The sequence below is a fragment of the Vanrija pseudolonga genome, chromosome 5 (genome assembly GCF_020906515.1).
Source record: "Vanrija pseudolonga chromosome 5, complete sequence".
Lineage (NCBI taxonomy): Eukaryota > Fungi > Basidiomycota > Tremellomycetes > Trichosporonales > Trichosporonaceae > Vanrija > Vanrija pseudolonga.
In genome coordinates, this window is record NC_085853.1 from 1,268,689 (window position 1) to 1,282,111 (window position 13,423).

Below are 13,423 nucleotides of genomic sequence, written 5' to 3' on the forward strand. Positions count from 1 at the left end.
GCTGGGCTGGGCTGGAGGAGGCGAACACTGACGGACGTGAGACACCCTTGTTCTCGGGACGGACACTGTGGGCAGCGGCCACGGTGGGCGGCGCGCGCGGCGTCGTCGCCTTCCTTCTCGTTCGGTACATGTCCTAGCGAGGAGAACGAGCCACCGACCAACCAACACACCAATACACATTCGCTCATTTAACTGCGCCGAGTACGCCACTTTCCGCCGGGCTATGCAAGTGGCACCCATGCATTCAGTGCCCTCGCCAAGACTGTGGCGTTGCTGTTCCTCGACCCGCAACTCTCATGTAGCCAAGCATCGCGTCCAGCCGACCCGACGAGCTGCAGTTGCGGCACCATCGCTACTGTACACTACGGCGTGACGAGTTGTGCCAGAACGCGGGGGTAACACTGTGTGCCAGCGTGCCGACGTGCCAGACAGCAGGAGTGTCGGGTGCGACTGGCAACCGTGCCTCGTGCCGCGGCCCGTCGTGAGTGAGCTCTGGGCGGCCTGGCCACTGGGTCACACTTTTTTGCATCGGTACCAAGGTTTGATGTGCAGGGAGGAGGCGCTCCCCAAACACATTTATCCACGGTACCAGATCCGCCAGATCCAGGCCGGGCGGTTGCGAGAGCCGTTACGAGACGAGGAGCAGAATGGCGTCGAGGGACGACGAGCAAGCGTGCAAGCGGCCGGTTCTGAAGCAAAGCCAGCAGCATGCAAGCCATGCCGGAGCGGGGCACCCGACAGATCGTGAGTGCCCGTCCATGCCAATCGAAAGCATTCACGCCCGCCCCCGCCCGCCCACGTCGGCTGTGAGCATGGGAGAAGACGACGCGGCAATGGCCTCCATTCCTCGCCTCTCTAACTCCGCCTCGAAGCGGGGCCGCATATCACGCGTGCAGCGCGCAATGCTGCTGCAATGCATCAATGCATCGTCCCATGGCCGTGGCGTCGAGCTTAGCTGCCGCGCGCCATGCATCGCGCTCCCTCGTCTCGTCTGCAGCACCCACCTTCCCGTTGTTTACACCACCACGAGCACAAGGTTTCAAACAGCCCGTTGAATGGTAACCGATTCCAACCCCCACCCCTGGGCCTGACCTGGCCTGGCCCGACAGCTTAAGCCGCGACCGGCCCATGGCTAACTGTGGCGCTCGCTGCCTCCTCTTCACAACCCAACCCTATATGAGAGAAATAGGATTCGGGGTGGACCAAACGATGCGACGAGGCCAATCAGCGCGCGGTGCACACTGCCGCGGAGAGTTGCGCGCTGCGGAGCGGCGCGTCGCGGAGTGTTTGTTGGCGTCGTCGGACCTTGGCTTCCCCCGGCCCTCGGCACGGGCACGCCGTTCCGGGGTGTTGTTGGCGTCAGCGTCAACGACGACACGCCAGCCGTGCCGCGGCGCCCCCGACGTGCGTGCGTGCGTGCGACTCGGCGCCGTGCCGTGCGGTCGTGAGGCGAGCGTAGCTCTGGGACGATGTCAGACGAGGTTCCAGACCGGTGGGAGCGGGCACATTGTTTGGCGCAATGTCTCTGGCAAGGCTGGCAGGAGGCGACAGGGCCGGCCGTTTGAGCTGCTACTGCTTCAACACGACTTCACGACCCCAGGCACGCTGCGAGCGGGCGGGTGTACGTCTCGCTCGTTGTGCGGCACGCTCTGAAACGTCTTGTCTGTCCGTTCCCCACCGCCCAGTGGCATGTGTACATGGCGGTGCAGCATGCCCAGTTCCTGGCCTCCATGCAAATGGCCGCTGCTGGGCACACGAGCGTGCCTGTCTCATCTTCACGGCGACGACGGCGAGGACGACGGTGCCACGCTCGGTTGGTCGGCTGCGTACGCTCTTTCGCCCTTTCTCACCCGCCTTGTTTCGGATACATGCTCAGCTTGCTGTGCAACAAGAAACGACACGACGACGTCGCGCTGGCGCTCGCGCTCGCTGGTGGGGTTGGGCCCCATGTCCGTCTGTGAAGCAAGTGGCATCGTCGAGGAGACAAAGTGGCAGTGAGCGCAGTGATCGACATCAAAGTGGAGGCCACGAGGCAAAATCCACCACATCACTGCCCACCGCGCCTACGATGCCGTCAGTGCCCAGGCGGCTCACACTACTCCGATCTCGAGCTGATATGCATCCATTCACCCTTGTATCTTGCAACTTTTCTAGATCCATCACTTACTTCCGCACGCACATCAGGGAGAAGACCGCGAACTGCACACACGCACGCACGGGGCACCGCGTCGAGGCCGCACACATCGCAGACACTCGGAGCGCGCGCGTCACTTCTCCACTACCTCGACACATCCGCGACCCACGCCATGCTCATCCCCGCGCCGCCCATCCTGCGGCGCATCTTCTCGTCGTCGCCGCTGCTCGCGCCGCTACTCCTCATACTCGTGATCGCGACGCTGATCCTCAGCGCGAGCCCGACAGCAAGGAAACACACATTGCCGTCGTCATGGCGCGGCGTTGCATCGCCCCCAGCCGCAGACGAGGACCTCACGCCATTACCCCCGCTCTATGCCGCGTCTTTGCCGAGCCTGCAGCTCCCCGTGGCGCTGGTCCGCTACCCCGCCCTCGCGTCCCGCCTGCACGACTTTCTCCTCCGCCCGCTGGAGAGCGCGCCGGTCGCCGCAAAGACCAACCACGAGTCGTGTCCCCTCCCCATCGCGGACCTCATCGTCAACCAGGACCAGCTGGAGGGAAACCGCGACTTCTGGGGTAACCTCACCACCGGCGACATTGCTGAGCACCGCGCCGCGTTGGTCAACTGGCTCGCGGCGCAGGCAGAAGCCGGCGCAGAGATTGTTGGCACACCGCAGACGGGCTCGGGGAGAGGTATTGTCATTACTGCCGGCAACCAGGTGAGTTGAGCCGGGGCTGATGCTGCAACGCAGACCGCGCTGACACGCCCAGGACACGACGCGCCGCGCCATCATCCTCCTCAAGCAGCTCAAGCACGTCGGCAACTTCCTTCCCGTGGAGGTGTTCCACTACCCCGACGAGCTGACCGACGCTGGCGAGCGCGCCGAGATCACGAGCCTCGGCGGCAAGATTGTCCAAGTCACGGGCGTGACCAAGTCGGAGGGCGCGTGGAAGAACTGGCAGATCAAGGGACTGGCCATGATCCAGTCGTCGTTCGCACAGCTCATCTCACTCGACTCGGACAACCTCCCGCTCCGCTCCCTCGGACACCTGTTCGACGCCGAGGTGGTGCAGGACACGGGTGCGGCCTTCTGGCCCGACCTGTCCAAGGACCACGCGGACAACGCCATCTGGCGTATCGTCGGCGAGGCGTGCACGCTCGACCAGTGGACGTTCGAGTCTGGCCAGATTGTCGTCGACAAGCGCGGCAACGACGGGCTCAACCTCGCTGCGCTGTGGCTCGCCGCCGGCATGATGGACGACCGCGACTGGTGGTTCAGGATGTGCGGCGGCGACAAGGACACGTACCGCTGGGCGTGGCGCGTGCTCGACATCCCGTATGCGACGTCACCGCGGTGGATGAGTGCGCTCGGGTTCCTCAACCCGCACGAAGGGGGCAGGTTCTGCGGGCACACAATGCTGCAGTACGACCTCGTCACGCCCAAGGGCTTCACCGAGCCCCCGCCGCTGTTCGTGCACTCGAACTTGCTCAAGCATCTCGGAGGGAGCACCCGCGAGCGCGGCAACGTCTTCACGCACATCAAGCGCATGGCGGCCGACACGATCGACGACCCCTCCCTCAACTACGCCCACATGCACGTGTACACTGGTGCCGGGCAGGGCATGTGCCTCGACCTCGACATGCACGACACGGCCAAGCAGGCCCTGAGTGAGGACCAGCTCAACTCGCAGGTGCCGCTCACGCTCGAGGTCGGTGAGCTTGACGGCCAGCCGTTCAAGGGCTTTGAGGACGCCTTCTTTGACGCCGGCGGGTTTGTTGGCGGCTGGTAGTGGTGATGTCTCTCCTCTTTCTTGTCTAGACAAGTCAGTTCATGTTGTATCCATCTCGATAGACTACATTGTATATGCTATTACAAGAGCAAAAGGACGGGGCCGCCCACGCAGGGCGCTGGGTAGCGGACTGATGAGCATACAACTGCGCCCTCGGGCGTTGTCACCATCAACATCACCCCCTGCCGATCTTGCAACCGCCTCCTTTCCCGCCAACATTGTCAGCAAAAAGCAAAAGGTAATCCTTCCCGTCGGAGAATCGAACTCCGATCTCCCGCGTGACAAGCGAGCATACTAGCCGTTATACGAACGGGAATTAGTAATTGTATTACCATATTTTCTAATCCTACTCGTGCCCTTTTCACCACACTCACCCCCACGTGGCAATATACTCCCGTTATGACGAGGCGCACTGGCGTGGAATCTCCAAGGTTGATGTTCCAGCGCGATTGGCAGGCGAAGTGCACTCGCTCACTGGTGGTGCACGCACACACGGCCATCTTCCACGCCATCGACGACTGTTTCCATCGCCGTCGACCCGTCTGTCTCTTCAACAACAACCACTTTCTCTTTCCTGCATACCCACCCCAGGGGAGAGAGAAAAATGAACGGCACAAACTTCGAGGACATCGAAGACCGCGATGGTGAGTGGGGCTGAGCGCGCGGCGGGCGGGGAGTAGCTCCCTGCCCGCCCGCCCGCCCGCCGCCGAACAACAACGAAACATCCACTGACACTACCCCCAGGCGTCCGCTTCTCGTGGAACGCGTGGCCGTCGAGCAGGCTCGAGGCGACGAGGACAGTAGTGCCCATCTCGGCGCTCTACACGCCCCTCAAGGAGCGCGACGACCTCCCGCCCGTCCTGTACGAGCCCGTCACCTGCAAGGCGCCATGCAAGGCCATCCTCAACCCGTACTGGTGAGTCGGCGTTGTGTTGCTCGCCGCTCCGTCGCTGCCGCAGCCGCTTACACCCCGCCCACAGCCAAGTCGACGTCCGCGGAAAGATGTGGATCTGCCCCTTCTGTCTCCAGCGCAACCCCTTCCCCCCGCACTACAAGGACATCTCGCAGACCAACCTGCCCGCCGAGCTGCTGCCAAAGTACACGACTATCGAGTACACCCTCTCGCGCCCAGCCCAGATCCCCCCCGTGTTCCTCTACGTTGTGGACACTTGCGTCGATGAGGACGAGCTCAAGGCGCTCCGCGAGACGCTTGTTGTGTCGCTCAGCCTTCTCCCGCCCAACGCCCTCGTTGGTCTTATCACCTTCGGCACCATGGTGTGTAGCTACAGTGACCCTATCCACGGCCAACCAGCTGACACTCCCAGACCATGGTCCACGAGCTCGCGTACGCCGAATGCCCCAAGGCGTACGTCTTCCGCGGCTCCAAGGAGTACCAGCCCAAGCAGATTGCCGACATGCTGGGCCTCAACCCCTCGAGCCGCCCGATGCAGCCTGTCCGCCCCGGCCAGCAGATGCCCGCGCCCGCCGCGTCCAAGTTCCTCATGCCCGTCCAGGCATGCGAGTTCCAGCTGACCAGCCTCCTCGAGAAGCTGCAGCGCGACCCCTGGCCCGTTTCTGAAAAGCAGCGCCCCCTGCGCTGCACCGGCGTCGCTCTCGGCGTCGCCGTCTCGCTCCTCGAGACGGCCTTCCCCAACACTGGTGGCCGCATCATGCTCTTCGCCGGTGGCCCCGCGACCGACGGCCCCGGTCTCGTTGTCAGCCCCGAGCTCCGCGAGCCCATCCGCTCGCACCACGACATTGACCGCGACAGCGTCAAGCACTTCAAGCGCGCCTCAAAGTACTACGAGTCGCTGTCGAAGCGCGCGTCGACCAACGGCCACGCCGTTGACATTTACGCCGGCTGTCTCGACCAGGTCGGTCTGCTCGAGATGAAGTCGCTTCCCAACGCGACCAACGGCTTCATGGTCATCTCCGACTCGTTCACCACTGCCATCTTCAAGCAGTCGTTCCTGCGCACCTTTGCCAAGGACGACCAGGGCTTCCTCAAGATGGGCTTCAACGGAACGTTTGACGTTTTGGTGGGTGGCAACTGGCAACAGGTGTGGAGCAAGGCTGACAAGTGTAGACCACCAAGGAGCTCAAGATCTCTGGTGTCATTGGCCATGTCATCTCGGCCAACAAGAAGTCGCACTGCGTCGGCGAGACCGAGATTGGTATCGGCCAGACTTCGGCGTGGAAGATTTGCTCGCTCACGCCCAAGACGTCGCTTGGTGTCTACTTTGAGGTCGTCACGCCAGCTGGCCAGCCCCTGCAGCCCAACAGCTCTGGTCTGATCCAGTTCGTGACACACTACCAGCACTCGTCTGGCCAGTTCCGCCTGCGTGTCACGACGGTCGCGCGCACCTTCCACGAGGGTGGCCACCCCAACATTGCCGCCCAGTTCGACCAGGAGGCCGCCGCCGTGCTCATGGCCCGTATCGCCGTGTTCAAGGCCGAGATTGACGACTCGCCCGACGTGCTCCGCTGGCTCGACCGCATGCTCATCCGCCTGTGCCAGAAGTTTGCCGACTACCGCAAGGAGGACCCCACAAGCTTCCACCTGAACCAAAACTTCTCCATCTACCCCCAGTTCATGTTCCACCTGCGTCGATCCCAGTTCTTGCAGGTGTTCAACAACTCGCCCGACGAGACTGCCTTCTACAGACACGTTCTCAACGACGCCGACGTGAACAACTCGCTCATCATGATCCAGCCTACGCTCATGTCGTACACGTTTGACCAGGACCCTCACCCCGTGCTGCTCGACTCGGTTTCGATCCGGCCCAACGTTATCCTGTTGCTCGACACGTACTTCCACATCCTCATCTTCCACGGCGAGACGGTGGCGGCGTGGCGCAAGGCCAACTACCAGGAGCAGGACGAGTACGCCAACTTCAAGGAGCTGCTCGAGGCACCCGTTGTCGACGCGCAGGAGCTGCTCGAGGACCGCCTCCCGATCCCCCGTTACATTGTGTGCGACCAGGGTGGCTCGCAGGCGCGTTTCCTGCTGTCCAAGCTCAACCCGTCCACGACGCACACGAGCGGCGGTTATGGTCCCTCGGCGAACGGAGCGGCGATCTTCACCGACGATGTCAGCCTGCAGGTGTTTATGGAGCACCTGAAGCGTTTGGCGGTTGGCGCGTCGACGAGCTAGTTTGGGCGGGGGTGAGTAGATGAGCTGAGTTTGTACGAGTTGCATGCCACGAATCATAGGATAGGCCGACGGTGCGCCGAGGGCGTAGCCCGAGGCGGTAATGCAGTGTGTCTTCGAGCCGCCGAGTCGCCGAGCGGAGCGATGCGAGGCGAGGTGGCGGCGGAGCGATGATGTGCGAGGCGGCGGCATGAGGAGGATAACGACGGTGATACAGTGTTCGCGGCGCCGAGGCCGCTGTCCGTCATCTCACCTCTCACCCCCTCATCCCCCATCCCCATCTCACTCATCCCCCTCACCCCACGCACACGACCACATGAAATAAGAGTTACATATGTGCACCAATGCAATGCTCTACGCCGCTTTCTCAGCCTAAGCCTTGGCCTGCGCCTGCTCCTCAACCGCGCGCGTCTTCTCCTCCTCGACCCCCTGCTCGGGGAACCGCTGCACAAAAGCGCTCCACCACTTGCGGCGCTGCTCCATGATGAGCGCCTGGCGCTGGGAGAGCGACAGGGCGGCGTAGTTGGCCGAGAAGGCCTTGTAGTCGGCCGTCTTGAGACCGTTCTTCTTGGGCGGCGCGGGGCCGAACGGCGGCAGGCGGAGCGGCGCGGGGTCGTAGCGCGTCGTTGTGGCGTATGGCTTGAGCTAGAGCGAGCGTCAGCGAGCAGCGGGGAAGGGGGTGGGGTGGTTGTGCGGCACCGTGAGATGGCGACGACACACCACACACCCCGCCGCACTGCGCTGCGCGCGGCTCGGCTCGGCTCACGCCTACTCGTACTCACCGCCGACGCCTCAATCTTCTCGATCCCCGGCCCGACAAACACGCGCACCTGGCTGTCGACAACGCGGTACTTTGCCGTGCCCTTCACGACGTGCTTTCCGGGCGGGCCAGTCCGGTGGCCGCCGCCGGGCGCATACGCCTGCCGCGTGCCCTTGTAGTAGTCCTTGTTGCCGCGCTTCGGCGTGAGCGGGAGGCGGGACGCGCCGAGGAGGGACGTCGTGGGGCGCATGGTCGTGTGGTTGTTGTGGTGGTTTGGTCGTCGGTGTCGAAATGTCAAGCCGAGTTCCGTCAGTTCAGTGGTCGCTCGAAATCGGAAAAGTACGAGGTGTGGTGGAGGGTCAGTTTAGGCGGGCAAAATGCAAGCCATGTGGCGCGCCTATTTGGGTCCGTCGCAGCCGTCACTCCGACAAGAGTCGGCTTCACCCAAGATTCGGCCTCGCTTCAATGCACCCCGACACGCCGCTCACGCCTCGCTGCGCTCGGCGCTCGCTCACCCACCACTGCATACCAAAGTACATCCGCGCCGTCTATACTCCTGACGCGGCAATATCCTTCTCCCTGTTCTGTATTCGGCCTCATCATCCGCCCCTCACTCCGCCAGCCATCTCAGCCCTTCCCCGCCCTGGCGTCAACTACCCCCCCTAATCCTGCGTCTGCCACAGTCCGTACGACTTGCCAGGCTGCGTCTGCCACAACCTGATCGTGCCGTCCTCGCTGCCACTCGCGTACACCTCGCCGTCGGGCGAGTACGACGCACACAGCACAGGGCCGTGGTGGCCCTTGTACACCTCGCGCTCCGCGCCCGAGTCGAGGTCGTACACGCGCACCCAGGGGTCGCCAGACGAGCCAGCGACAAAACGGTCACGCAGGAAGGGGTGAAGCGACGCCGATGTCACCTCGTGAGGCAGGCCAATGGAAACCGGAGGGTGCTGTCTCAGGATGTCGAGGAAGTGCACATTCTTGCCCTGCGCAACAGCTAGCGTACCGCCGCCGTGTGCCAGCTCCATCGAGTTGATAGGTCCGCCAAGGTCGACCTCACCAATCTGCGACAGTGACCTTAGGTCCCACCAACTGACGCGTTAGCTAGGCTCTACATCACAGAGCACAGCTACTCACCGGACCTTGCCGTCTTCAGCCGCAGAAACACCAACAGTGCCGCCCTGGCCCTCGTCCCAGACAATGCTCCGGATAACACCCTCGCATGACAGGCCATCGGGGTTGCTGCCAAGAACCAGGGGCTGGGCGTCGGTGCGGTTGAGGTCGAAGAGACGAATCTTCTTCTCGTTGCCGCCCTACGACGTCAGCGAGTGCCCCCAGGAAGCCCGTTCAGCACTCACAGTCAAGAGGTATTGGGGCTGCACCTGAGGGTTGAGGGCAACCGACCGCACAATGTGGTTGTGCGCAAATGTGTGAAGCGCCTCGCCAGTGTTCGTGTCCCAAATCTTGCTACGCAATGTCAGCCACGACTCCTAGCGCCCATAACTTCGCCGACATCGCCCCCGTCGCAGCGCCCAAACTCACGCAGTAAAGTCGGCGGATCCTGTAACAGCACGCGATGTGTCGAGCGAGATCTTGGTGGACCAGACTGCGCCCTTGTGGCCTACACCCGTCAGCGCTCGTTCCCAGCTGTCTGCGTACCAAGGAAGGTGCCAATCCAGTCGCCAAGCCAGTTGCGCAGCATTGGGTTGCCGTCCTTACAGGCCGAGATCAGGAGATAGGTACCATCCTGGAGGCTGAGGCGTCAGCAACCAGTCATATGATCGATCACTCACATGTTGGAGAACTGGAGATGAACCACGGGCCTCGTGTGGCCCGAGCACAGAAGGGGCTGGACTTTGACGGTGGGTGTGGCCGAGCCGCCGTGGACATTGCCGTTGCTGTTCTGCAGGGCGGCACTTGCGTTGGCCGACGAGCCATAGCCATTCGGGTAGGCGACCATTGTCTAAAAAAATGTTGCACAGAGACGAGGGAAGAGGGTGGTTCGGGTTCGGGGTTTATCGAGCGATCTTGACCGCGTCGACGAAATTACAGTGTACGCACAGAGCCTCGGGGTCACGAGGAGACGAGGAGAACAATGGCAAGAGGGCGGCAAGAGACAATGCGAGGGTGGATTGATTGAGGTGTCGTGAAGAGTCGAGTGCAGATGTCGACCGATGGGACCGGACGGGTGGATACAGAGATGACGCGCGTTGCGAGCAGCGGCGTTGGAGTGGGAGTCGGAGTTGCGGGGTTGTTGCGTGTGCGACGGAGAGGGCTCAGCCCAAAAAGTCTATGTAGCTGGGGATTCGAGGTGAGATTGTGAGCGGTCGAGATGAGCCGCAAAGGTTGATGCGTCGGGTTGTTGTTGTTACTGCGATGGAAGTAGAAGAGTGGGGTTCAAGTTGTGTGCGGGGTATCGGTTGTGTGTGGTGTGGTGTGTGTGTCGGCGCGTGTGTTTTGCGAACAAAGTGTAGTAGTAGAGTAAAACAGGCTGTATACGTGAACGAAGAGAGCGCGGCGAGGGGGGGTGGTGGACAGATTAAGAGGTGAGGAGGGGAGGAAGGAGGAGGAGAAGGAGGGAGGGGACGGTAAGGAAGGAGGTGGTGGTGTAGGAGGAGCAAGATGAACAACCGAGTCGGAGTAGGCGGTGACGACTGAGCCGCCCGCCCGCCGACACTGCAGGCGCATCGCAATCATGACCTGACTGACCGCGCACCGCTCAATGGCGGCGGCATACGACAGAGGGGAGACGCGACGCCAGGCTGGGACTGAGAGTGCCACAACCGACCACGTGGCTTATACCGAAGTGCCGCCCACGCGAGTTGCATCCACTTCAGTCTCGAGCGAGCATTACACAACTTGACGCTTTCGAGGTGGCTGTCGCAACAACATCCACTCGGTCACGACCACCACCACCAACACCTAAAGAGGAGCAAAAAGCCCCAGGGCAGCGGCACGACACCCCGACCTCGCACTCCGACTCCGTCTTTCAAGATGAAGCTCGTCAGGTGAGTCGTGTGGGCTGCGCCCTTCCTTCCTTCGGGTGGGCGCGCCACTTGCCTTCCTTTGTGTGTGTCTTCTGACTGTTCTAGGTTTTTGATGAAGCTCAACAACGAGACGGTCACGATCGAGCTCAAGAACGGGACCGTCATCCACGGAACGATCACTTGTGCGTTGCGTCATCGCCGCACGAGGCCAGCTATAAGGCGTGTTTGTGCTAACCCACCCCCAGCCGTCGACCCGCAGATGAACACGCACCTCAAGAGCGTCAAGCTCACGCTGCGCAACCACGTGCCCGGCACGGCGCCGCAGCACCTCGACTCGATCGCGGTGCGCGGCAACAACGTGCGGTACTACATCCTGCCCGACTCGCTCCCGCTCGACACGCTGCTGGTCGACGACGCCCCGCGCGCAAAGAAGCGCAAGGAGGGCGCTGCTGCCGCCGCTGCCTCGCGCGGACGCGGCGGACCCCGTGGTGGACGTGGCGGACGCGGTGGACCCCGCGGACGCGGACGAGGACGCGGTTTCTAAGCGTGGCGGCCAGAGAGAGTGGATGGAGAGGTGGATGGACCACGACGAGAGGTGGAGAGGCGGTTGCTGGAGACGGCCGACGAGGACGAGGCCGGCCGATCTACGTGACCTCGCAGCTGCAGCAGATGCCCCTGCATGTATTCCCATGACTCTAGGGGGTGCGCCGGTGTAGGGCAGTGGAGGCAATGGGAGCTAAACTCGATCCGCCAGCACGCTGAATCCACTCCTAACCGCATTACTCAACCACACTGTAAACCTCAAGCACACTGCATATTGCCACTACAAGATCTCTAATGTCCCCAACGACGCCTAGTAGCCCTTGACGGGGTCGATACGGTTGATGGGCTTGCCGCCGGCGCGCAGGCGCTCAACGTTGGCAAGGAGGAGGTTTGTCGCCTCGTCAAAGTAGGTCGCCGAGTCTGACGACGTGTGGGGGGTGATGAGCGCGCGGGGGTGCGACAGGAGGGGGTGGTTGTCGGGCAGCGGCTCGGGGTCGGTAACATCCAGGCCGGCGGCGACGATGCCGTCCTTGGAGTCGAGGGACGCGAGGAGGTCTTCCGAGTGGACGAGGTCTCCGCGGCCGACGTTGATGAAGAGTGCGTCCTTGGGGAGCTTGGCGAGGTGCTCCTTCGTGAGCAGCCACTTTGTCGCCGGCGTGGAGGGGAGGGACGCGACGAGGATCTGCGACTGGGACAGGAACTCGCCAAAGCTCGCCTCGTCAGCGGTAGAGTAGAACGCCTTGGGGATCGACCCGTCGACGTCGCCCGTCCCGGGGATAATGTACCCGTCGTCGGCCTTGCGCTCGCCGGTCGAGTTGGCAGCGATAACAATCGCGCCGAACGCCTGCAAAAGACGCGCAGTCTCGCGCGCAATGTGCCCGTAGCCGAGCAGGCCGACCGTGCGCCCGCGCAGAGAGTGCGCGCCGATGAAAAAGCCCGAGGCCGACTCGGGACGGTAGCGCAGCTCGGGGCGCTTGACCCAGCGCTTTTCGGACTGGAGGGGGGTTAGCAACAGCCGACGAAGCGAGCGGGCAGAGACGACGCCTGCGCCCCTAGCCCACTCACCCTGGCAATGTAGTGCGAGTTCTGGAAGTTGAAGTAGACTGTGCGGTGGGTGGTTAGTAACCGAGATTTCGGAGTCTCCGCCCACGGCCGGTATTCGCGTCGGCGCCACTCACGCGCAACGATCTGGCCGATAATGTACTGCGGGATCGTGAGGACGTGGATGCCTGTGGGTGGGGGTGTGAGCGGGGTTCGGTGCGGCGCGGCACGGCGCGGCGCGGTATCCGGGATGCGGGCACGCCGTGGCCACAACTCGACTCGACTCACCCGAAGCTCCACACACTGCGATCTGTTTCTTCGCCGCGTCCGACTCGAGGGCCGGGACGTGGAGCGCGTGGTTGGCGCCGGCTGTGAATGTTAGGTGCTATCGTCTGGGATGCGGCTAGCTGGGCGCTGTCTGCGACGGCTGTGCAGGCCGCACGTGGGTTCGCCGACGCCGACGCCGCTGCTCCACCGGCCCTCCACCGGCGGTGCGGCGTGCTAGGATACCGCAGTCGCTGACTACGCCGACGCACTAGTGCCCGCAGCGACGTCTGGGTTCCCACCATCCAGCCAGCTCGCCACACTGCTTGCTTGCTCTGCTCGGCGGGCCGCTAGCGGCCCTCCGAGCCCATGCCGCACTCACCCGAAGTCAGCTGCACGACCTTGGTGTTGGGAATGTCCTTGAACTCGAGCCACTGGGGCAGGCCGAGCCAGCGCGTGAACCACACGTCAATGTCCGCCAGCACATCCTTGGGCACGTCGCCCTCCGGGTGGTAGTGCACCGTCGCGAACGACTTGCGCAGCTTGGCGAGCGACGCCTCGGACAGGTCGAGCGTGACTGCGATGGTCGAGTAGGTGGGGATGGTCATGGTGTCGGTCTGGAGCTTGGGGGTTAGGACGGGGCGTGGGCGATAATCGGTCCACTCACCGACATTTTAAAGCTAGATGCTTGCTGCTACTGCTGATGGCTCGGTACCCACTGGCCTTGCTCTGTCAGCACTCGAGTTGCAGTTG

General features: G+C 62.9%; 5 protein-coding genes and 1 non-coding gene across 6 annotated transcripts; 2 read left to right on the plus strand and 4 right to left on the minus strand.

Annotated features, from left to right (window-relative positions):
- The first annotated feature begins 2,139 nt into the window (after positions 1–2,139).
- Positions 2,140–3,998, plus strand: MNN2 (Alpha-1,2-mannosyltransferase MNN2). The gene is made up of 2 exons (XM_062773688.1): positions 2,140–2,852; positions 2,905–3,998. Exons 1-2 carry the CDS (start codon positions 2,307–2,309, stop codon positions 3,922–3,924), a joined length of 1,566 nt encoding a protein of 521 aa, XP_062629672.1. The 5' UTR covers positions 2,140–2,306; the 3' UTR covers positions 3,925–3,998.
- A 170-nt stretch (positions 3,999–4,168) lies between these two features.
- On the minus strand, positions 4,169–4,240 carry LOC62_05G007166. The gene has a single exon. It is a non-coding gene; the product is annotated as a tRNA-Asp (tRNA).
- A 3,146-nt stretch (positions 4,241–7,386) lies between these two features.
- LOC62_05G007167 (uncharacterized protein) lies at positions 7,387–8,129 on the minus strand. Its single transcript, XM_062773689.1, has 2 exons — positions 7,858–8,129; positions 7,387–7,720 (listed from the first exon to the last, which is right to left on the minus strand). The coding sequence occupies exons 1-2, from the start codon at positions 8,083–8,085 to the stop codon at positions 7,448–7,450; spliced, it is 501 nt and encodes a 166-aa protein (XP_062629673.1). The 5' UTR covers positions 8,086–8,129; the 3' UTR covers positions 7,387–7,447.
- A 219-nt stretch (positions 8,130–8,348) lies between these two features.
- Positions 8,349–10,439, minus strand: Strap (Serine-threonine kinase receptor-associated protein). The gene is made up of 6 exons (XM_062773690.1): positions 9,629–10,439; positions 9,495–9,589; positions 9,378–9,456; positions 9,194–9,302; positions 8,973–9,148; positions 8,349–8,927 (listed from the first exon to the last, which is right to left on the minus strand). The coding sequence occupies exons 1-6, from the start codon at positions 9,793–9,795 to the stop codon at positions 8,498–8,500; spliced, it is 1,056 nt and encodes a 351-aa protein (XP_062629674.1). The 5' UTR covers positions 9,796–10,439; the 3' UTR covers positions 8,349–8,497.
- Positions 10,440–10,735: 296 nt separating this feature from the next.
- Positions 10,736–11,522, plus strand: smd1 (Small nuclear ribonucleoprotein Sm D1). The gene is made up of 3 exons (XM_062773691.1): positions 10,736–10,843; positions 10,928–11,004; positions 11,068–11,522. The coding sequence occupies exons 1-3, from the start codon at positions 10,830–10,832 to the stop codon at positions 11,364–11,366; spliced, it is 390 nt and encodes a 129-aa protein (XP_062629675.1). The 5' UTR covers positions 10,736–10,829; the 3' UTR covers positions 11,367–11,522.
- Positions 11,523–11,615: 93 nt separating this feature from the next.
- On the minus strand, positions 11,616–13,419 carry YPRB2_2 (putative protein in proB 3'region). Its single transcript, XM_062773692.1, has 6 exons — positions 13,338–13,419; positions 13,053–13,293; positions 12,695–12,775; positions 12,544–12,594; positions 12,431–12,468; positions 11,616–12,359 (listed from the first exon to the last, which is right to left on the minus strand). The coding sequence occupies exons 1-6, from the start codon at positions 13,341–13,343 to the stop codon at positions 11,676–11,678; spliced, it is 1,101 nt and encodes a 366-aa protein (XP_062629676.1). The 5' UTR covers positions 13,344–13,419; the 3' UTR covers positions 11,616–11,675.
- Between the last annotated feature and the right edge of the window lie 4 nt (positions 13,420–13,423).

Bases quoted from the DNA above. Each gene is read 5' to 3' on its own strand.
- smd1 (XM_062773691.1), top strand. The intron at 11,005-11,067 runs GTGCGTTGCGTC...ACCCACCCCCAG, and splicing joins CATCCACGGAACGATCACTT to CCGTCGACCCGCAGATGAAC.
- YPRB2_2 (XM_062773692.1), bottom strand. The intron at 12,776-13,052 runs GTGAGTGCGGCA...TAACATTCACAG, and splicing joins GGTCGTGCAGCTGACTTCGG to CCGGCGCCAACCACGCGCTC. The intron at 12,595-12,694 runs GTGAGTCGAGTC...CCCCACCCACAG, and splicing joins CGCAGTGTGTGGAGCTTCGG to GCATCCACGTCCTCACGATC.
- Strap (XM_062773690.1), bottom strand. From the start codon at position 9,795: ATGGTCGCCTACCCGAATGGCTATGGCTCGTCGGCCAACGCAAGTGCC. The intron at 9,590-9,628 runs GTGAGTGATCGA...CTGACGCCTCAG, and splicing joins CATCTCCAGTTCTCCAACAT to CCTCCAGGATGGTACCTATC. The intron at 9,149-9,193 runs GTGAGTGCTGAA...CTGACGTCGTAG, and splicing joins AGCCCCAATACCTCTTGACT to GGCGGCAACGAGAAGAAGAT.
- LOC62_05G007167 (XM_062773689.1), bottom strand. From the start codon at position 8,085: ATGCGCCCCACGACGTCCCTCCTCGGCGCGTCCCGCCTCCCGCTCACG. The intron at 7,721-7,857 runs GTGAGTACGAGT...CGCTCGCTCTAG, and splicing joins AGAAGATTGAGGCGTCGGCG to CTCAAGCCATACGCCACAAC.
- MNN2 (XM_062773688.1), top strand. From the start codon at position 2,307: ATGCTCATCCCCGCGCCGCCCATCCTGCGGCGCATCTTCTCGTCGTCG. The intron at 2,853-2,904 runs GTGAGTTGAGCC...TGACACGCCCAG, and splicing joins TCATTACTGCCGGCAACCAG to GACACGACGCGCCGCGCCAT.